At 42.4% G+C, this 22,220-nt stretch overlaps 1 protein-coding gene across 5 annotated transcripts in view; it reads right to left on the reverse strand.

Moving 5' to 3' along the window:
- Positions 1–22,220, reverse strand: part of HTR4 (5-hydroxytryptamine receptor 4) — a 178,490-nt gene that overhangs the window by 49,335 nt on the left and 106,935 nt on the right. For 3 of the 5 annotated variants that reach the window (XM_086678932.1, XM_086678924.1, XM_086678916.1), the window contains exons 5-7: positions 10,181–10,334; positions 9,010–9,051; positions 5,728–6,296 (exon numbers count right to left, since the gene is read on the reverse strand). In XM_086678932.1, the coding sequence (XP_086535058.1) occupies positions 5,728–6,296; positions 9,010–9,051; positions 10,181–10,334 (765 nt within the window). The remainder of the gene's footprint in view (positions 1–5,727; positions 6,297–9,009; positions 9,052–10,180; positions 10,335–22,220) is intronic. The other 2 variants (XM_086678945.1, XM_086678937.1) reach the window with 1 other exon arrangement.

A 22,220-nucleotide genomic window follows, 5' to 3' on the forward strand; every position in this document is an offset into this window, starting at 1 on the left:
TAGCCTGAAGACAATCATGAAGACTTTGTGTGATCTTGGGCCAGTTAGATACTCTCTTTAAACCTTGGATTTTCTCATTGTTAAAATCACGATAATTACAATAGCAGCCTACTTGGTTGTTGTAAAAAATTAAATGCAGTAATGCATTCAAAGTTCTTAAATTCAGTAACTGGCACTTTTTTTTTGAGTTATGCTCGGCATCATAATCATTATTAATAACACAGAATGACATGAATTTGTCAATGGATGCTTTGCATGAGGAAATGGAGTTGCACTTATCAAATTCCAATTTTTATTTTATTTTATTTTTAACTAATCTCCTACTCAACATGGGACTCGAAACTCAATGACCCTAAGATCAAGAGTCATGTGCTCTTTAGACTGAGCCAGCCAGGCACCCCTGAAATTCCAAATTTTAAACATGCAGCAGGAGGTTCAGGCATCATCTACATTTCTGTGGTTTACATTTTGTCACTATGATTAGATTTTGCATTTATTTTAAAAAAAATTTTTAATATTTATTTATTTTTGAGACAGAGAGAGACACAGCATGAATGGGGGGAGGGTCAGAGAGAGAGAGGGAGACACAGAATCTGAAGCAGGCTCCAGGCTCGGAGCTGTCAGCACAGAGACCGACGCGGGGCTCGAACTCACGGACCGCGAGATCATGACCTGAGCCGAAGTCGGACGCTCAACCTACTGAGCCACCCAGGCGCCCCAATTTTGCATTTATTTTAGATCGAACTCCATATTTTCAATATCAGCTGATGGGTTTTTCTTTCTTAAAGCTTCCCATCTGTCGCTTATATGTTAGTTCTCCTTGAGAGCCACAGAAAGTGTCCAGGTTTAGTAACATGGTAGGTGACAGTGGTACTTTTGGAGATAGAGGAGACTCAGGAAGTCTGGGGTGGGCAGGTGGGCAGGTATATAGGAGAGTTCTGTTTAAGGGACATTAAATGTGAGATTCCCGAGAGGCACCTATGTGAGGCTGTCAAGGAAGTAAATTGGATTTTGTGGTCTGGAGCTCAGAGGACAGCTGTGATCTAGAGCTACTAATTAAAAAGAGATTAATGGCACAAAAATGGTATTTAAAGCTATGGATGCTCAAATCACATTTAAAGCGAGAATGTCATTTGAGAAGACAATGAAGAACCGAGCCCTGAAGAACTCTAACATTTAGAGGCCAGATAGAGAAGGAAGAACCTATAAAAGATACTAAGAAAGAGTTGCTGGTGAGTCAGGAGGCAAACCAGGGAAGTATACTGTCCGGGAAAATGAATGTCAAAAATATTTCAAGAAGGAAGACAGGTTAACTGCAAGAGGCCAAATAAATAGCGCTTTTGAACTTTGGAACTTTTATATGACAAAAGTCAACCCAAGTTCAAAAGCAAGCGGAAGAGAAGGGAAAGTTTGAAAATTATGTAACAAGGATTAACATTTAGATGATAATAAAGAACACTCAGAAATTCATAAGAAAAATACAACAAAGTTGTCACACAAAGCATGATGTATGTGAAAATGCAGTTCACATAAGGATAGATATTTGTCAACAACTTTGAAATTAGTCAGCAATTAACTTAGAAGAGGTTCGACCTATCAAACCTCCTGGAAAATGCAAATTCAGTGAAAGAACATTTCTGTAATCAGCAAAACAGGAAAAGACGAGTAATGTACAGTGTTGGTGAAGGGAAAGAGTAGAGGCTACTCTCGTACGCTGCTGATGAGACTACAAATCTCTACGGCATTCTAGAAGGTCAACCTTAAAGTAAACCTAACATTTGTAAATGCACATATACATCAATAGAGCAATTTTATTTTGGGTAGCTATCTAAAAGGAATACATATGCACAAAGAAATGTGTTCAAGGGCATTAAAAACAGTACCGTTAGATACAGCAAAAGAATGGAAACACCGACATATCCAATAATGGGAAATAAATCAATTTTAGTGTGTATTTTTAGTACAGAAGCCTATGGAACAGTTAAAAAGAATGATTTAGATCTAAATGTTCTGAGATGCAAGGATCTCTAAAATACATTCTTAAGGGATAGAAAGCAAGGTGCAAAAAAGTACATATAAAACGACCCCATTTATGTAAAATACAAGTGATAAGAAAGTGCTACAGTTTCATACTTTTGCATGTGGCTGTTCAATTTTCCCGACGCCATTTGTTGAAGAGACGGTCTTTTCCCCACTGTATATTCATTCCTCCTTTGTTGAAGATAAACCCAAAATGGAGTAAAGACCTAAACGTGACACTTGAAACCATAAAAATCCTTGAAGAGAGCACAGGCAGTAATTTTCTCTGACACTGGCCATAGCAACATTTTTCCAGATATGTCTCCTGAGGCAAGGGAAATAAAAGCAAAAATACACTATTGGGACCAAATCAAAATAAAAAGTTACTGCCCAGTGAAAGAAACCACCAAAAAACCTAAAAGGCAACCTACTGAATGGGAGAAGATATTGGCAACTGACTTATCCAATAAAGGGTGAGTATACAAAATCCATAAAGCACTGATACAACACAACACCCAAAAGACAAACGATCCCATAAAAAAATTGGCAGAAGACACGAACAGACATCTCTGCAAAGAAGACCTTCACATGACCAACAGACACATGAAACGATGTTCATCATCACTTACAATCAGGGAAATGCAGATCAAAATTACAATGAGCTATCTATCACACCTGTCAGAATGGCTAAAATAAAAAAAAAAAAACCACAAGAGACAGCAAGTGTTGGTGAGGATGTGAAGAAAAAGGAACCCTTGTGTGCACTGTTGGTGGGAATGCAAACTGGTGCGGCCACTTTGGAAAACAGTATGGAGGTTGCTCAAAAAATTAAAAACAGAACTCCCCCCTCCCCGATGATCCAGTAATTGCACTACGGGGTATTTACCCCCAAAATACAAAAACACTAATTCAAAGGGATCCATGCACCCTTGTATTTACTGAAACATTATTTACAATAGCCAAACTATGGAAGCAGTCCAAGTATCCATCCATAGATGAATGGATAAAGAAGAAGTGGGTACGTATACTGGAATATTATTCAGCCATAAAAAAGAATGAAATCTTGCCATTTGCAATGACACGGCTGGAACTAGAGAGTACAATGCTACGCGAAATCAGTCAGAGAAAGACAAATACCCTAAGATCTCCCTTCTAGGTGGACTTTAAGAAACAGGGCAAATGAGCAAAGGGAAAAACAAAGAGAGAGACAAACCAAGAAACGGACTGTTAACCATGGAGAACAAGCTGATGGTTACCAGAGGGGAGGGTGGCGGGTGGGGATGTGGATAGGGGATGGAGATTAGGGAGTGCACTTATCATGATGAAAAAGAATAAAATAAAAAAGTAAAGTAAGATAAAATAGAATACAATAAAGGGAGAGGAATCTATGAATTTGTATGTTTTACGCAGGTTTGTAAATGCATTTAAAAAATCATTGGATTCGTTTCAATTGTCTTTGAGGTGAAGGATAAAACCAGGACAAAAGCCGACTGTACTTTTGATTATTTAGGTTTTATACTTCTTGAGTCCATCGGAATTTGTTGGTGTCCTGCTTATAGGATTTTTAAGAAAAACATAAATTTTTCCTAAGGCGTATTGATACAATCGATCTAGAGAATTCGCTGCACGATGTATGAATTTATTCATCAAGAGTTTAAGTTCCTAGTGTATGTCGGGCAGCATATTGGGTATTTGGTACGGACCAGTGAACAAAACAGGCAATATTCCTGTCCTTAGCAAGCTGGGGGCTCAAAGCAAGCTGGGGAGCCCTGCAATGGGCTCCAACAGTCGTCTCTGCATAGGCTTCCCTGCTCTTAGAAGATTCCTCACCCCCACAGAGGAGTATCTCAGACCAATTTCCTGCAGTTTTCATTACCTCATTAAGAAATCACAAAAAATAAAGTATGGAGAGCACATCCACCAGCCACCTCTAAACCGTCATCTCTGTTTTACAACCACACGGCAGGTTTCCAAATGCGGCAGGGACGAAACACCGTTATCAGTCAGGTGGGTTTCTTGGGCTGTCCTGGAAAAGCTCCCCCCACCCCCGCCCCAGTCATAAACAACTGACTCCACAAATGCACTGCTAGAACATACAAGTGTAAGTCGTTGGGTGCCTGTACTGAGGCAGCTGCTGACTTAAATAGCTTTTAGGCGCCCCCCCCACAGAAGTTCCTATATGCACACTTTACTACATGGTTGGATTCTTCCCATGACACTCGCTCAAGGCATAATAATTAGGGAAGAAGGTGAGCCTACAGGCACAGCCTTTGAGGCTCTTGGAGCAGCGGGCATCACCATGCTAGGCTTTCACTACAAGTCAGACCACACTCGTAGCAGGAAATTGAATTCAGGCTTCTGAGCAGTCTTAGAGGCGAAGTGCTTATATTTCACTTGCAATCCCTTCCTTTCTTACACATGCAAATGAAAGTTCCTCAGTTTTGGGTTGCCAGGACAGCTGAATACTGTCATCAGAAAAAATTAAATGCTTGTGTCAAAGAATGAGCTGCTTTTTTAGAAATTCCTATGCATCTTGGGGCAAAGGAAAACAAATGCCGTTGACAATTCATCTTTGCCATAGGATGAATGTACTTTTACATATGGTTTTTCATGGCTGGGAAAAACTCTAGCCCGGGGGAGCCAGAAAATTTTCAGGGTTTAGAAGCATCATGACTAGTCACTGAACATTCAACTCCACAGTGACCCCCATCTCCATCAACCTACGCGACGTTGGGTAAACCACTTGACCTTCTCATGCTCTTTCACATGCCATTTCCTTCCTCATGCTGTTCTATCTGCTAGAATGACTTCCTTGATTTCTCCTCCAAATCTCCTATTCTTAAAAAATGCTGTCCTCTGAAGCTTTTCCTGATTTTCTTAAGCCAAATCAGCTTCTTTCCTCCTCAAACCCCCCTTCTAGATTATCTCCACCTCCATTACATCAGTTATCACATGGTGTTACTGTTGCATATTTATCCTTCTATTTATTTTGTTTATCACGTTATTTTGTGGCCATCTTAGGATATCAAGCAATATGTTACTACTACTGCTCCTACTGACATTAATAATATTGTTAGTAATATGAGTGCTTACTATGTGTCAGTCCCCATATGGATACATTATTTCTAATTGTCACAATGGCCCTATGAAGTGGATATTATTATTATTACTATGTTTTTTATAGTGGAGTAAAATAAAACCAAGGGAGATTATACAAATGATTAGTAGTGGCATTGAGTCAAAATAAAGTCTGTTTTACTTTAAATCCCATGCTTCTAACCACGGCTGTAAAACACTACCTAATAAATAACAGTAGATAATATTTACTAACTGCTCACTAGGTATCAGGCTCTATACTATGTGCTCCACACACATCAGCTAATTTGATCTTCATAAAAACCCCGTGATGTAGATATTGTGAATATGATCTCATTTTTTTTTTTTTAATGAAACGAAATTTCACAATGTTTAAATGACTTGCCCAAGGTCAGAGAACAGTGGAGAGTGAATCTGAATACAGGCCAGTCTCTCCCAGAGCCTGAGTCCTTACCCGCTATTCTACTTCATGACCAGATGGTAGAATTTTCTTTAATCCTTATAAACATTGCCCAGGTTTTCAAGAATAATCCTTCTGGAAACAAAAAACTGGAGAGGTAGCCCTTCCGAGTCACGCAAGCCAACAAAATCTATCGAGCCCCTGACACTCACCTTAGCACATGTGTGGATCCATTAATGGTTGTGGTTGAACAGGGCACAGCCTGGCCCAGAATGGAGGGTCTTCGGTAGCGCTCATCATCACAGCAGAGGATGATGAGGAAGGCACGTCTAAAAGACTTATTCAAGAAGGCGTAGAGAAAGGGGTTCAACCCAGAATTGATGTAGCCGAGCCAGAGGAAAGCGGTCCACACCTGCCCGGGAACAGTGTAGTCTATGAATGGATCCACAATATTGGTGACAAAGAATGGAGCCCAGCAGAGGCAGAAACAACCCATGATGATGCACAGGGTCTTGGCAGCTTTGGTCTCTGTCCTCATGCGATGAGTGCTGTGCTGGTCGGCCGGCTGGGGCCTGCCCTCTGAGGGGGCCCCTGCCCGTTGTAACATCTGGATCTGGTGGGCATGTTCCTTCGCTGTGACATAGATGCGATAATAGGCCAGCACCATGAGGAGAAACGGGATGTAGAAGGCCACCACAGAGCAGGTGATGGCGTAGGGCTTGTTGACCATGAAGATACAATACGTAGAGTTAGAGTTCTGGTTGAACTTCCTTTTTTCTATCTGAGAGTTGGAGAGAGAGAATAATGAGGGAAGAAGGGAGAAAAGGGAAGAAAAAAAGTGAAGAGAAAGAAGCAGGAGGGGAAAGAGGAAAATTTTAAGAAAAGAAAAAAAGATGGAAAAGAAGAGAAAACGAGAAATTGGAAGGGAGAGAGAAAAGGAGGGGAACAGAGGAGGGCAGAGAAGGAAGAGGAAAATACAAGAGGAAAAGGAGGAGGGAAAAAGAGAAGGTTTATCAGCAAAATTCTCTTTTTCTTATTAGCCTATAGCACCTAGAATCACAATGGTAGAAGAGAAACATGATTGCATCCCAGGGCGCAGAGGCATTGTCTGAGCACCAGGGGCTGAAGGCTCCAGGAAAGAGTAGAAATAAGACAGAGACAAAATCATCCTTCATTCCCTTTACCCAGCCGATAGCAGAGTTAGCCTCTCCCTTTCCCTTCTGCCTGCACACAATATATCTGGTCGAAAAGGGCTTTGAACTCAGGCTCATCTTCCTCAGGGCTGTCCTTACATCTCAGCTTTTCTCATATAAAATTTAGAATTAGCTTATCAATCTCCATACAAATCTTTGAGGATTTTGACTGGAGTCAGTGTAGAATGATTGAGGGAAATGGACTTCTTTCCCATGGTCAGCTTTCCAATTCACAAACATGGTAAGTCTTTCCATTACTTACATCTTTTGAAATTTATTTCAGTAATATTTTACAATGTTTGTGTGTAAATGTCTTGCATGCCTTTTGTCAGATTTATTCCTAAGTATCTGTTATTCTATTGCAAATGGTACCACATTAAAGTCCTTAATCTTAATGGTTTGTTGCTAGTACGTAGAATTCAGTGAAGACTTTTTTGTATGGCTATGTATCTAGCAACTTGGTTAAATTTGTTATTAATATTTCTAGATTCTTATGAATTTTCTCCATAAGTACCCATGTGACCTGCAAATAATAAAAATTTCATTTCTTCCTTTCCAATCTTAACGCCACTTTTCTTGCATTATTGACCTTGATAAGACCTCCAGTGTAATTTTCAATAGAACAGGTAATAGTGGACGCCATTTTACCCTCCCAGTTTTAGGAAGGGAGTTTCAATTTTTTACTATTAAGTATGATACTTGCTAGAAGTTTTTTATGGATGCTCTCTTCTATTTTCAGTTTGATGACAATTTTTTTAAATCATGAACAGATACTGAATTTTGTCAATGAATTTCTGGCAATAAAGAGATGATCACGTGGGCTTTCCTTCTCTCTTGTATTAATATGGTGAATTACAGCGATTGTGTTACATTCCTGGAATAAACTTCACTTGTATTAGATACAATGACAGACTGGATCTCTTTAAAAGGTTCAAAGGCTTTTCTCCCTACTATAAACTCTGTCTGCTGACAGCTCTGAGTTATCAGCCTTGTCTAGGAAGAGCCTTTGGCTGAAAAGAGCTGTATAATCCAATGACACTTCCTGCCTGAGGTCAGCCTGTATACAGTGTGAATATACACACGAACATATGGATAACAATTATATATAATACACACATATGCAATTTTATCTGTGTGCACATTTAGTGTCTTGTCTCATGGTATATTCTAAGGTTATAGTAGAACTCCCTATTGAATTGACATTTTCCTTATAACGAAATCTCTTTATCTCAGGTAAGATGACGTGCCTTAGATTTATTTCATCACAGCTACACCACCTTTCTTTTGATTAGTATTTGGATATTATAGTTTTCCATTATTTTATATCAACCTTACTGTCACCTTACACTTCATGGGCCTCTCTTACAGACAGCATATATTATGTATTGATTGGTTGATGAAAATATTCGGACCAGAACTTGCAGGAACCTAACTCTGTATTCCTCCTAGGGGCAAAGATATTCAGTATTTGCTAATTTAGTATTTGTGGCAACTTTATAGAACCTAATTACTTTGAATGATGAGAATCAACTGTACCTGTACTATGAACATGCGGGTTGTGTTAGCGTCTCCCTAGGCCAATTCAATGTGCAGATGAGTGGAAAGATATGAAATGCAATCACGGCACCATGGAGCGAATACGAGGCATGTTCATAGCAAGCAGGTGCCCCCATTCCCCAGCTGCGGGAGGTAAATGGGGGATGCCCCCCTCTCACTCTTGAAATGAACAGCGGTTCTCTAGATTCTTTCCCTTAGAAATTCTATATCCGAAGGTAAGAGTGCGGCACCCTTTTTTAAAAGTTCTGATTCACAAAAGTTTATGCTTCCAAAGGTCTTCTCCATTAGGGAGGAAGTTTACCACAGAGATCAAGAGCACAGACCCTGGAGGGCAGGAAGCTTGAACTTAGCTAGAGTCACCACTACTCCCTGCCAATCTGACGTTAGCTAATAACTGCACCTCTCTGATGCTCAGCTTCCTGAGGACAATGATAGGATCGACTTAACAGCACTTGTTATGAGTGAGGCTTGCAAGAGGTTCACAGTAATAACAATTAAGTGAACATGGGGCTCGGCAAACGGTAAGCGCTCAACATTTGTTGGCCGTTGTTGCTACTCTACTGGTTATTGGAAACTTGAATTTCATTTCCCTTGAGATTGGCAAGGCTGAAAGTTTGAGAGAAGAAAGATAGGATTCGAGAAAATATCCATACAGTCTCCCTTGTATGAATCCCCTTTTACTTCTCCACTCCTCTGTCCCCAGCATTTCTTTCAGAAGCCCAAGGAACTCTTGTTCTGACATACCACATGCAAATCCTGGCCCAGCCTTGGCTTGGATATCCTTTCCTGGACAAAGAACAAGGCAAGATTAGGGGCTAGGGACGTGGTGGAGAGAAGAACAAGCAGCTTCTACTCTAACTGGTCTTGTGGGGCTGGAGCTTGCTCTCGATCTTTCCTCTCCAGTCCCCTTCCTACCTCAACACGGTCCTGGACCGAAGGTTAGAGTGACCGCCTGACAACTTCCTTAGGGAACATATATCGCTGCTAGTGAACACGCACCATAACTTTTGATCCTCACTGCGAGTTTGGCACTAGGAGCATACAGGGTCAGAGCTGGAAATCTCTGGAAGATCATCCGGACAGGGGCTGGCAAATGCCTGGCTCGTGTGCCACACTCTGCTTTCCTACTCTCTGGGAGACACTCCCCCACTGAAGACCAATGCACCTTCTCACTGCAGTCCTTCAAGGTCAGGGACAGAGCTGGACTCAGGGTCCAGTTCTCTCGACTCCTGGCCCAGGCTTCTCTTCATTCTCTGGAAGCCTCTGCCCACATGACATGTTGTCTGCTGGTCACTGGCAGCCATGAAATGGGACGAAGGCCTCTTGGGGCACATCACATGTCTCAGGCTCTCTGGTCTGAACACCAAGCTTTGAGTACCTGTTATGCTATCTGACCAGGCATGTTACTTTACCTTTTTGAGCCTGATATTTCTCATCTGGATGAGATGACAGAAGGATGTCATTAGGATTCTATGTTAAAGTCTGAGCATATTTTCTGGCATCCAACAAATATTCAAAAATGTTAGCTTGCCTTTTTCTGTTGTTGCTGTTGTCACTCAGATCACTATCAGAATCTTTCTGGGGCGCCTGGGTGGCTCAGTCGGTTGAGCGTCCGACTCTTGGTTTCGGCTCAGGTCACGATCTCATGATTTGTGTGACTGAGCCTGGCATCAGGTTCTATGCAGACAGTGCAGAGCCTGCTTGAGATTCTCTCTCTCTGCCCCTCCCCAATGCATGCGTGCGTGTGCTCTCCCTCTCTCTCCCTCCCCCAAATCAATAAACACGTACATATATAAAAAAAAGAATCTTTCTTAGAATATCCACCCAACCTGATATTGTTTATTTATTTAGAATCTCAGGCAAATAAAGTAAATCAGAGATTAAAACAGCAGGCACTCTCTGCATAGGTACTCACCAGATCAATTATGCCAATATTATTCCAGCCTTGCATTATAGGGAGAAAAGAGATAAACGTGGGGATGACCCAGCAGCCTCCCAGCATTAACGCGATGCGCAGAGGGGTCATCTTGTTCCTATAGACCAGAGGCTGGCAGCAGATGGCATAATACCTGGAGAGAGAATAGAAGGTGTGGGTGCCACGGGAAAGGAAGAACGAGAGGGAAAAGGAGGGAAGAATAATTGAAGAGAAAGAAGAGGAGAGAAGGAGCAGAGAGGAGAAGGGGGATAAGAAGATGAAACATCGGGAAAGTGGGAAATTAGAGGGGCAAGTAGAGCATAAAATAAGAAAGAAAAGAGAAAACAATGGGAAAAAAGAGGAAGTGGGTAGGAGAGAAAGGGAAGATGCAATGAGAAAAGAACAGAGGAACGAAAAAGGCAATTACACAATGCAATGTGGTATCGCCCCATGAGTTTCTGCTAACAAAAATGTAAACTTCAGATCACATCTGAGAGTCACTGCCTGGAGTTGGCCCCACATCCCTCTTCCTCTCCCCGTATACGAAAAGCCTGACACTCCCTCACCTGACGGTCTGCTCCGTCTCAGGCGTGCTTCCGAAACTTACCTTCGTGCCTGGGCATTTCAGAAGATTCTGTCCAGCCCTCTGGACTGTAGTGCCCAAGGCAACTGCAGCCTCTTCGATAACAAGGTGATGTCTCCCAGGCTTGGCCCTACATCTGAGCTCTAAGAACTGTATCTCAGATTTGTCCCCATACTCTGAATTACCTGGCTATCTTGCAGTGAAATTCTAAGTCAGTGTTCCAGAGATTCCACTCCTCCCCTACATCAGACGCACCTGAGGAGGCCCATTTAAAATGCAAATTCCAAGCATCTCCTGCATCACAGTCTGTTGACTGTTTGCCTCCTTCCATATGACAAATGGAAGTCATAACTGCTGTTTGCTAAAAACGTCCAGCCCTTCTGGGCACATGAGCTTCCTGGCCTCCTTGTGGTTGGATGGGGCCAAGTGATTGGTCTGGTCAAGGAGTTGGAAACACAACTGACGGGCATTACCTCTGGACCAGCCCATTTAAGTGTTTCTCTGATGCCCAGAAGGTAAAAGTTCGAATTTTCCCTATTCCATCATTTCCTGCCTACTGGTGGACACCACGTCGCCCCTATTTACCAGGGTCTGCTCTTCCTCATGGAACTCACTGCTCATGGCTTTTTGAGTCCATGTTCTGCCAATGTGCTAGCCTCCTTCTTTCCTCCAGACAGAGATGCAACCTACTCCACTCAGTGATCTGGGCTCTAACTCCCAGACTGCTTCTTGCATGCTATTCCAGTCTTGGAAATCACCACTTCCACACCCAGGCAACTGTGGGAATTTGACAAGAGGCACAATACCCCAGTAGGTCTATCGGCTATTTGTCTTTGGCAGAATCACAGAATAAGCGCAAACAGAAAGCCCGGGGGCTAGGTCTGTTCTTTAAGATTTGATACCATTTCATGATGAGACACCCCCTTAGACCCCTCATTTTATGCAGTTTGCTTTCATTTTGCCCACCTCTTCTTTTCTTCTCTTAATTCAAAGCCTAACTAATGTAACAATGGCTATATTCTTTGAAGAGGTGGTGGGACGAGTTGGGAAAGAGGGTGGCATAAGAAGGAGAGCTTGTCCCGTGTTGGAACATGAGACGTGGGGGCCTCAGGAACCGAGAGGGCAGAATTACACCTTTCCCTCCAAGGCGTCAGGGAGCAGCTGACCACACTGTGCCAGCAAGCTTCCTGTGGCCAGTAACACAGTGGGTGTCCTGACCCGCACCAGAGTGCAAGAAACGACAGACCCAAGAATGGGGGAAAGGCTCCCCTGGGAACTCATCTTCTCTATCTATAAAACCAACACGGTGACAAAATCTGGCTAAAGGTAGCTCAGCAGTGGAAAGAATCATGATTGGTTAGAACTCCCCCCATGATCCTGACTTATGAGAAAGGCCAATCGTTAGCAGAATGACAGGTTTTTCTGAATGGCGGTATTAACAATCGTACAGATTTATTATTAACATAGAATTAATCATGAATTTGGGGTATATGAAAATATTTTTTAAAACACTTTTAAAATGTATTTATTTATTTTGAGAGAGAGAGAGAGAGAGAGAAAGAGAGCATGAACGGAGGAGGGGCAGAGAGAGAGAGAGGGAGAAAGAGAGAATCCCAAGCAGGTTCTGCACCGTCAGCAGGGAGCCTGACGTGGGGCTCAAACTCACAAACTGTGAGATCATGACCTGAACTGAGATCAAGAGTCAGATGCTTAACTGACTGAGCCACCCAGGCGCCCCTACTTTTTTTTTTTTTTTTACAAATTCTGCTCTTTTCCTCATGCACTGGAGCGTCTAGACATTTGGTTTTATCCATTTAGCATCCTTCCTCCTTTCTTTTGATAATAACATCCCAAAGCCACTGGGAATTACCTCTTCTCTGTCACTTTCATGTTGTTGGGAGAGCAAATGATGGTGCTCCCGACTTTTCTGGCCAGGGAGTGACCCAGTCAGACTTTTTCCTGGGACTCTGAATGCCACATGCAGTAATGCAGAGATGGGGAAGTCAGCGAAAGTCTCTCTATACTACAGCAGCCTCCTGGTGGGGCTGGGAGTAACTCTTACTCCTTGGATTGTTGGGCAGCCATGATCTTGCCTTTCGGTCCTCTTTCTTTAGCTCCTCCTTTGATTACATAAGCTACCACGTATCTTTCCAATAAACTCCCTTTTTTTTTTCCTTTGCTTAAGCTAGTGTTATGGATTGAGTTTGTCCCCTCTTCCTTTCGTAAAAAAGTATGTTGAAGTCCTAACCCTCAGCACCTTGGGATAGGACCTTATTTGGAAATCGAATCTTCATAGAGGTCGTAAGATTAAAATGAGGCCATTAGTGTGGGCCCTGATCCAATATGGCTAATGTCCTTATAAAAAGGGAAATTTGGACACAGATTCAGATATGCTCAGAGACAACACATTGGAATGGTTTGAAGCTAAGAAGGGCCAAGGAAAAATCCTTCCCCTCTAGGTTTCAGAGGTAGCGTGGCCCTGTTGACATCTTGGTTTCAGACTTATAGCCTCTAGAACCATGAGACGATACATTTCTTGTTCTAAGAACCCAGTTTATGGTACTTGTTATGACAGCTCTAACAAACTAATAAAGTTGGCTAAAGTTAGTCTCTTGCCACCAAAGTTTCCTGCATCAGTAAAAATGGTTTCGAATGTTAGACATGTCCTCCATAGATACTTTAAGTAAGAATGTCTTGTTTCATTCAATACACTTCCATAGCATAGCTCAAAGTTATAACATCCCTTCATCTACCATATCAAAGAAGGCAATCGAGGGCTAAGTGTAGAACAGATATTACCCTATCTTTGTTGTATAATTTATGATTCTTGAGGTTTGGAATAGATGTTGAATAAAGGCAACATTTCACGAATTTCGGTTGGATCTCCAGTGTCACAGAAATCCCAAAATTCAAAAAGACAAGCCAAAATTAAATACCCTGTGGGCCAAAAGGTAAGTTTGAGGAAGCAGGATATCTCACCTGAGAAGAGTCTTTAAGCTTCCATATGTGGACACAGATATTCAGAGGGTCATGTGGGGAAGACAGTAGAATTTACAGAAGAGGACTTCATAATATATAGTTATATTGGTGCTCAGAACACTTTTGTGGAAGTCTCTCTTTCTAAGTCTTGCTTGGCCAAGATGATTGTCTGATTCCCATGGTATGATGAATATCCTGTGCATAAGAAGATCTCCTCATGTTTGATGTGGGTGGGAGGATGGGCAAAATAGGTATAGAAGATTAAGGGGTACCAACTTCCAATTATAAAATAAATAAGTCATGGTGATGTTAAGTACAGCTGAGGGAATATGGTCAGTAGTATTTTAATAACCATATATGGTGACCAGTGGTAACTAGGCTTACTGTGGTGATCATTTCATAATCTATGTAAGTGTCATATCACTATGTTGTACATCTGAAAGCTATATAATATTGTATGTCAATTATACTTCACTAAAAGTAGTTAATTAGATTTAATTTTATTTTTTTAAGTTTATCTTGGGGGGGGCGGAGAATGGGTGGGGGAGGGGCAGAAGGATAGGAGACAGAAAATCACAAGCAGGTTCCCCGATGTTAGTGCAGCACCTGATGTGGGGCTCGAACTCATGAACCACGAGATCATGACCTGAGCCGAAGTCGAGAGTTGGATACTTAACCAACTGAGCCATCCATATGCCCCGATTAGATTTAATTTTTAAAAAATGAAATGGTCTGCTGTCCGGTGTCCATGTCCATGGTCTGCTGCCCAATGTCCTCACTTTAATTTGCATTACCCCAGGTTACTAGAAGCTCCTGCCACAGAGGAGTCAATAGTGGTGACCGATTTCCTTTTGAAGTTCAACTTCAAGAGGGATACTGTGAATGTCATGCACATTTTACCAATCTTTTACACATTTGATCTATATAGTCAGTGGCCTGGCCAGTGAATTCCTGAAAGAAAGTTGCTTGGACAGCTCATTCCATAGGGGCTCAGGTGGGATACATCTATGTGAAAGACGCACAGACTGTTGTAGAAATTGACTCTTGCATGATGTGGGGTGGTTGGGTAAGCCTGAGAAAAAATCCTTTATCTCCTACTTTAAAAATCAGTGATGAGTAAAGGAAAAAAAAATTTTAATTTTACTTAGATTGCACTGGCCGAGTTGCAAGTGATAGATCAGGATGAATAAGAACATTGTGTCTAGGTATATGTTTGACTTGAATCTTTCCCTCTACATCATTTTTAGCCTGACGCTACCTTGCCATAGACATACTTTGATTTTTTAAGTAGCATGTGGTGTAAAAAACATGAGATTTGTATTTGGAGCTCAGATGACAGTACCCACTTGACTGATGGGTTCAAGATTGTTACCAAAGCGTTGGCCCTGTTGAGGCAGCTTCCCTGAATAAGCCACCACATATCCTTCTATCTTTCCCAATAACTTTCTAATCTTTGCTTTCTAGCAACGAATCAAGAAAAATAAAAATCCTTTCCAAGTCTGCATTCAAGAGTCTAAATTAGGTAGGTGAAAACAAACATCCCTGAATAAAATGATTAAAATAAAAATTGAGTTTGGGGGCGCCTGGGTGGCTCAGTCAGTTAAGCGTCTGAGTCTTGATTTCAGCTCAGGTCACGATCTCACGGTTCGCAGGTTCGAGCTCCAAGTCAGACTCCGTACTGCACGGAGCCTGCCTGGGATTCTCTCTCTCTCTCTCTCTCTCTCTCTCTCTTTTTCTTTCTCTGCCTCTCCCCTGCTGTTCTCTCTCTCTCTCTCTCTCAAAATCAATAAATAAGCTTTAAAAAACTGAGTTTGAGGGGCACCTGGGTGGCGCAGTCGGTTAAGCGTCCGACTTCAGCCAGGTCACGATCTCGCGGTCCAGGAGTTCGAGCCCCGCGTCAGGCTCTGGGCTGATGGCTCAGAGCCTGGAGCCTGTTTCCGATTCTGTGTCTCCCTCTCTCTCTGCCCCTCCCCCGTTCATGCTCTGTCTCTCTCTGTCCCAAAAATAAATAAACGTTGAAAAAAAAAATTAAAAAAACAACAACTGAGTTTGAGTGTTACTTGACTAATGGAGCTTCCTTAAAAATTCTAACCTCTGTCTACAGATCAGGGACTAGACAGGAATCTGATAAAAGTTGATTGTCACCTGTCATGGTTACTGTTTAATTCCTATATTTGGATTATATTACTCTGCAAAATCACAAAAATATGTATCCTATTGTGAACTGCCCCCCAAACACACATATAAATACCACCAGGCAGAAGTAGCTAAATTTGCAAGTTCTTTGGAGATCAAAGTGCACCAGCTGAGTTAGTAGGTTCTATTCATCTACTTACCAAGGGCTCTACCAGTATTATCTCATTTAGTCCCCACAACTATTCATGGGACAGGAACTATAAAGGCACCCATTTCATAGACGAGGACACAAACACACAGAAGTGTCAGGATTTGTTCAAGGTAAGAGCTGACCTGGGATCTAGCTCAGGCCATTTGATTCAAGGGACAGGATGTCAACTTCACCACTATCACTTCACTCTGCCACCTTCCCTAAGCCCCCAAGGAATTATTCTAATTCTTTAAAAGCCACTTTGGAAACAGTCAAAACACTGGATCTCAGAACTTGCAGAATCCTGAAATCCCTAAATCCTCTCTTAAAAAAATGAAGTGTATCCAGGCCATCCTGAATGCACCAGGGACTGGGAATTCACCAAAAACCACTGAACTACTCTCTAAACTTCAGGCTACTCTAAAGTTAGGGAAGTTTATTCCAAAATTGATTCCCTGTAACTTCCAGTTTTACCCTCTCGATCAGTTAAAAATTTCTCTCTCTAATTCGTTCTCTGCATCATGGTCCTACAGACAACTGAAAAGAGCTTTCCCCTTCTTCTGAAATCCTACTTTGTGCAGGAAAAATATTCCCAGTTGTATTCAACCCAGGTTGATCTCACTCACCAAGGGATATTTGGCAATGGCTGGAGACATCTGTTGTTGTCACAACTGGGAATGGTCATGCTTTGGGCATTCAGTGGGTAGAGGTCAGAGACGCTGAATGTCTTAAAATGGACAAGACAACCCCCCCACTCCCCAATAAAGAATCATCTAACTACAACATCCATAGTGGTGGAGTTGAGAGACCCTGGTTTAGAGGAGGTGATATACACCAACAGCCAGGGCTTCATGTCCTCTGCATATGCCATAGTGTGCCATTATGTCTTAACTATGGATGTCACAAAGAGAGCACAATACTCCAGTGCATTCTGTATGGACCAGAAAAGACAATTACATTGCCTTCCACCCTGCTCACCATAACTTAATACAGCCTGGGGGACTCCCAGCACTATAGGACACGTGTGCCCCCTCAAAGAGCTACGACCTAGGACAGGGGATGAGAAAAGCCTACCTTACCTGATTTGTAAGTGCCAGCGACGTTTCCCTTTTTACCACTGTATCCCCAATGTCTCGTACAATGCTAGATAGAGTGGATGCTCACAGAATAGGTTGAATCAATAATAAAATAAATTCTACTTTACATTGTGGGACCAAGTTTTGGGGATGTAAAGGTCATATTTAGTAGAGGGATGGGAAGGTTTTCTCCAGCAAGTGTCTTTTAAGTTGGACATCAGAGACTGAGTAAGGATGGTGGAGAAGAAAGTGCAATCCATGTACTATAAATAGTATGGACAAAGGCCAGGAGACAGAGATTATCTATACAAAATAAATCCATAAACCTGTATCCATGCATCCACATAGGCATACAAACATAAAGAGAGTACAAGTTAACTGGGACAGAGTATCTGTAAGAAGATAGAACAAAATCTGTCTAAAAAGGCCAGCTCAGGGGCAGTGGTTCTCAAACTGTAGCATACAAGGGAGTCACCCGGAGGGGTTGCTGAAATACAGGTTCCTGGAAGATCTGGTTATGACGCCCAAGAATTCACGTTTCTGTTATTGTTCCTGGGTGGCAATAACTGATAACTGATAACTGGTAATAACTGATAACTGATGCTGGTGGTTTGGGAACTCCTGAGAACCTTTTTGAATGTTATGCTAGGATGAGTCTAGCAAAAGTTTTGTGAACTGGAAAACGTCCAAAAGTTCTTTGAACTGGAAAATGTCCATTGCAATCAACGCTGCTGCATGCTCTACTAAAGAAGCTGAATTACAACAAATTCAAGAAAAAGGATCGTTGGTTCCCCTGCCAGGTGAACAGGGTTCATGAGGGAATGCGGTTTGGTCTCATCTCAGGCCCGGATTTATCTGCAAGGTCTGTTCCCTAGACTTCCACTGGACAAGGCCCATCCTTCTTTAACTTATACAAAGTGGTTAAATGAATGTTCAGGTGACAAGTGAGGTTCCAGGTGGCCAGGATTAACTAACATGTGGCATGGGTATTTGCAAAGAAATGTCTACGCAAAACATTTCAAACTACTGTTCATGAAACTCCATTAAAATCCCCTTTGGTAGACCAGCCACCAGCTTCCCCAAATGCAGCCATGTGGAAAAGTGTGATTAAATTGCTTTTAAATGTCTCTGGGGACACAATTTACTTTGACAACTCTTAGAAGTCAGTCATGTATTTTAAGCTCCATGCTAATCTCTACCCCACCCGTCCTACAATTAAGGAAAATTCTTCCTCCTCACTTCCTGCCATCCCACCACAGGGAAAGCAGAGGAGCAAGGAGAATAACATGGAATCTTAGATTCTCAGACTTAGAGGAGACTTTAGCGGTCAACTTTATGTCTTTATCTGAGCATCTCGTCTTCCTGCCTTAACCAGTTATCAGCTCTGTGGTCTCAGGATTAGTTATGTGACTTCTCCAGGATCCAGTTTACTCATCTGAAGTGTGGGTATCATTATGTCCACCTCACTGACTCACGGTGAGAAATGATGAGATAGTGTTCAATACAGAAAGTTTTGGGTACACAATGCTTCATAAATAGTAGTTACTATCTTTACTTACATATAAGTACAAGATCAAAGGGAATATATATATTATACATATGAATTCAAATAGATTCAAATACATTCTGGAACCAGGGGCTCTAAATTATTTAACAAATAAAATGGAGGTCACCTGGTTCAACATCTCTCCTAGTAATAACGTGGTGAATGAGTTGGTCCCTAAAGGTGAACGGAAGCAGTGAGACCCTATTGGTTGCAAGCAATGAAGTAGATCTTGTGTAGTATCTTCTTATGGACTTAATCCAGGCCCTGCTGTCCTACCTGAAATAATTGAAAGTGACATCCTAGATGGTCCGCGAGACCAGATCTCTAGTCAAGATTAACTAAAGAAAGAAATGCCAACTGCAGGAGAGAACACATGAAGTCGCATCTGGCTGCTAAGACCCAAATATTGAGATGGAATCAGGAAAACAAACCTTTCATCACAGTCCCCTCACCCCCCACCCCCAACTCCGAATTTATAAAGCACAAGCCAATGGTCTTCAGGACTTAGGACTAGGGGGATAAAGAGCTCTGCAGAATCAATAAATTTATTAGTTACAAGGGGCATTTTGTCTTTAGCAAGACAATCAGTTCTAGCGTCAATTCTTTCATGGATATTCTTTCCAACATTTAACAAATCACGTGATGTCTTTGGGTCTCTGTTTCTTATGGGTAAAGGGGGATTAATTACATCTCAGCTTTTGTAAGAGGTTGTAGTTGTGTTGGATTAAAGATGGCCACAAATTCTTTGACATGCTTCCCATCCAGAGGTGGGGAGTCTGCTCCTTCCCTTGTGACTGCCTTGTGACTGCCCTGACCGAGAATACATTAGAAGTGTTGTATGCCGGTCTTGAGACTAATTTTTAAGAGGGCTCTTGGTTTCTCAAGGCCATGATCTGTCATGTAAGAAATCGAACATGTATGAACATGAGATCACATAGAGAGAGCTGGGACCACATGGACAGGGACAGGGGCCCAGCTGAGCCCAGCTTTCCAGATGACCCCACCAAAGTGCCATCAATGTGTATGATAAATTGTCTTGGATCCTTCAGGCTTGTCCAGTCTCCAGCTAAACACCATCAAGTGACTTTAGCCAAGCCCAGATTCCTGATGCGCAGAATTGTGAAATCTGGGAATAGTACATTGTTTTTTCAGCCATTAAGTTTTGGGGTAGATGTTATATGGCAACAGATAACTACAACTGAAATAAACAGGTAATATACAGTCTAGTGTGACCGTGGCAGTTCCCTGGCTGGATGGTAGTCCTCCCTCCAGTAGGAGATCTAGCCACATTTTGTGGCAGAGCTCTGGATGGAGAGATTTATCTTTCTCCTCATGGTAACTGGTTTTGTTACACTTCAGTTGCTCTGGTTCCCCTTTGAAGCGGCGTAGAAACAGCAGCGGCTTCAAGAGAAAGCTAAAGCGCTCCACTTCTGCTTCCCAAGGGGCTTGGCAAGCTGCCAGTCGCTTTGAGAATCAAGGAAGACGACCCCAGCAGGGATATTCATCAGGAGCCAGGAGCACAAAGTGAGGCTGAGAATGTCGCCAAGAGCAGAGGGGGAACTTCGGGTTCCAGGAAGAAAAAACTGTGGGGGTGAGGGTTTGGGGGGAGACTCCTTTCTGTCAGAGATCTGAATTGGTTCCGCATCTCTGCCCTGGTTCTTCAAGTATTTTGTTTATGTCTGTGACACAGCACATCTCCAATCGTATTATAACTGTCTGTTTCTCGTCTCTGCTATAGCTACTACTATTCACACTATACGTGTTGCCCATTTACCGAGGGCACATTATGCAGCAAGAGGTGTATTCTATAATATATCTCACTCCTATAGCAACTCTGCAAGGCAGCTCTCATTCTCCACGTTTTAAATATGAGGAGGGGCGCCTGGGTGGCTCAGTCGGTTGAGCGTCCGACTTCGGCTCAGGTCACGATCTTGCGGTATCTGAGTATGAGCCCCGCGTCGGGCTCTGTGCTGACTGCTCAGAGCCTGGAGCCTGTTTCGGATTCTGTGTCTCCCTCTCTCTCTGACCCTCCCCCGTTCATGCTCTGTCTCTCTCTGTCTCAAAAATAAAAAAATGTTAATAAATAAATAAATAAATAAATATGAGGAAACTGAGGCCCAGGGAGTTCATTCCACTTGCCTAATATCCTACGGCCAGGATACAGTAAAACTGGGAATTAAACCCACATCTGGCAAAGTCTGTGCCCTGGTAATGCTGGTGAATGGTCAGGGTGAGACCAAAGCAACCCTCTTTAGGAAGAAGACAGAGAACATGACTGTCTTATAAGCTTTCTGAGCTGAGGACACGTGGAAAAAATGTGAACATATTTAAATTAATTTAAAGATGTATCTGATAAATAATATACAGGAATGAAAACTAAAAACCTACTGCAACAATCAAGAAGTGGGATGGGAGAAAAGGAGCGAAGAGGAGGAAGATGGGTTTGAGAGATATTTATGAAAATGCGTCTACGATTTGGCTTCCAGCTGGTCATGGTGGATAAGGAAAAGATGACCTCAAAGAATTGCATTTAAATGGGGGCGCCTGGGTGGCGCAGTTGGTTAAGCGTCCGACTTCAGCCAGGTCACGATCTCGCGGTCCGGGAGTTCGAGCCCCGCGTCAGGCTCTGGGCTGATGGCTTGGAGCCTGGAGCCTGTTTCCGATTCTGTGTCTCCCTCTCTCTCTGCCCCTCCCCCGTTCATGCTCTGTCTCTCTCTGTCCCAAAAATAAATAAACGTTGAAAAAAAAAAAAAAAAAAAGATTGCATTTAAATGACTAAAAGATGACTAATAGATGTGCCTTTTACATACAAAGTAGAAGAGGATATTAGTTTATAATGGAAATTTCCACTTTGGGCACACTGGATTCAAGAAAACAGAAAGAAGCTTAAGGTGAGATATTGAACAGGTGGGTAGAGATAGGACCCCAGAGCCCAGCATGGGACAGGACTGCAGGAGGGGTGAGAACAGAGGTGCAGGTGAAGCCATGGGATGGGTGAGCTCTCCAAAGGAAAGAAGGAGATCCCTAGTGCTGGAAGGCCGAGGGTCTAACCTTGAAGGACACTCAGACATACAACAGGAAGAAAAAGACAGCAACCGGTGTCTGGGAAGGCACCCACAACAACCAGTAGAAAAAGGAGAACAATAATGGAATAATACTTGTGGCTAACATTTATTGAATGCTTATTATGTACCATGCACTGATTTATGTTCTCCTGCATGCACTCAGTTATATTCTTCACGAACTCCAAAAGGAAGTTACTATTAACACAATGTTAGAGCTGAGAAGGTAAAACCCAGAAAATTTAAATAACTTCTCAAGATTACACAATTGGTAACCGGTCAAGCTGGGATTGAATCCAGGCAGTCTAGCACCCCGGGCGTCATTCTTAACTACTTGCTATACTGGCTATTTGAGAAGGGTAGAAAAATGAACACCAAAGTCAGACCAAGCAACCACAAGTCACATCTCGGAGCATCAGCTAAATGTGCCTGGAGCAGCTGCTGTGGACCAATCAGAATAGCACGAGG

This window comes from Puma concolor, chromosome A1 (genome assembly GCF_028749965.1).
Source record: "Puma concolor isolate L17-30 chromosome A1, mPumCon1.1.hap2, whole genome shotgun sequence".
Taxonomy (NCBI): domain Eukaryota; kingdom Metazoa; phylum Chordata; class Mammalia; order Carnivora; family Felidae; genus Puma; species Puma concolor.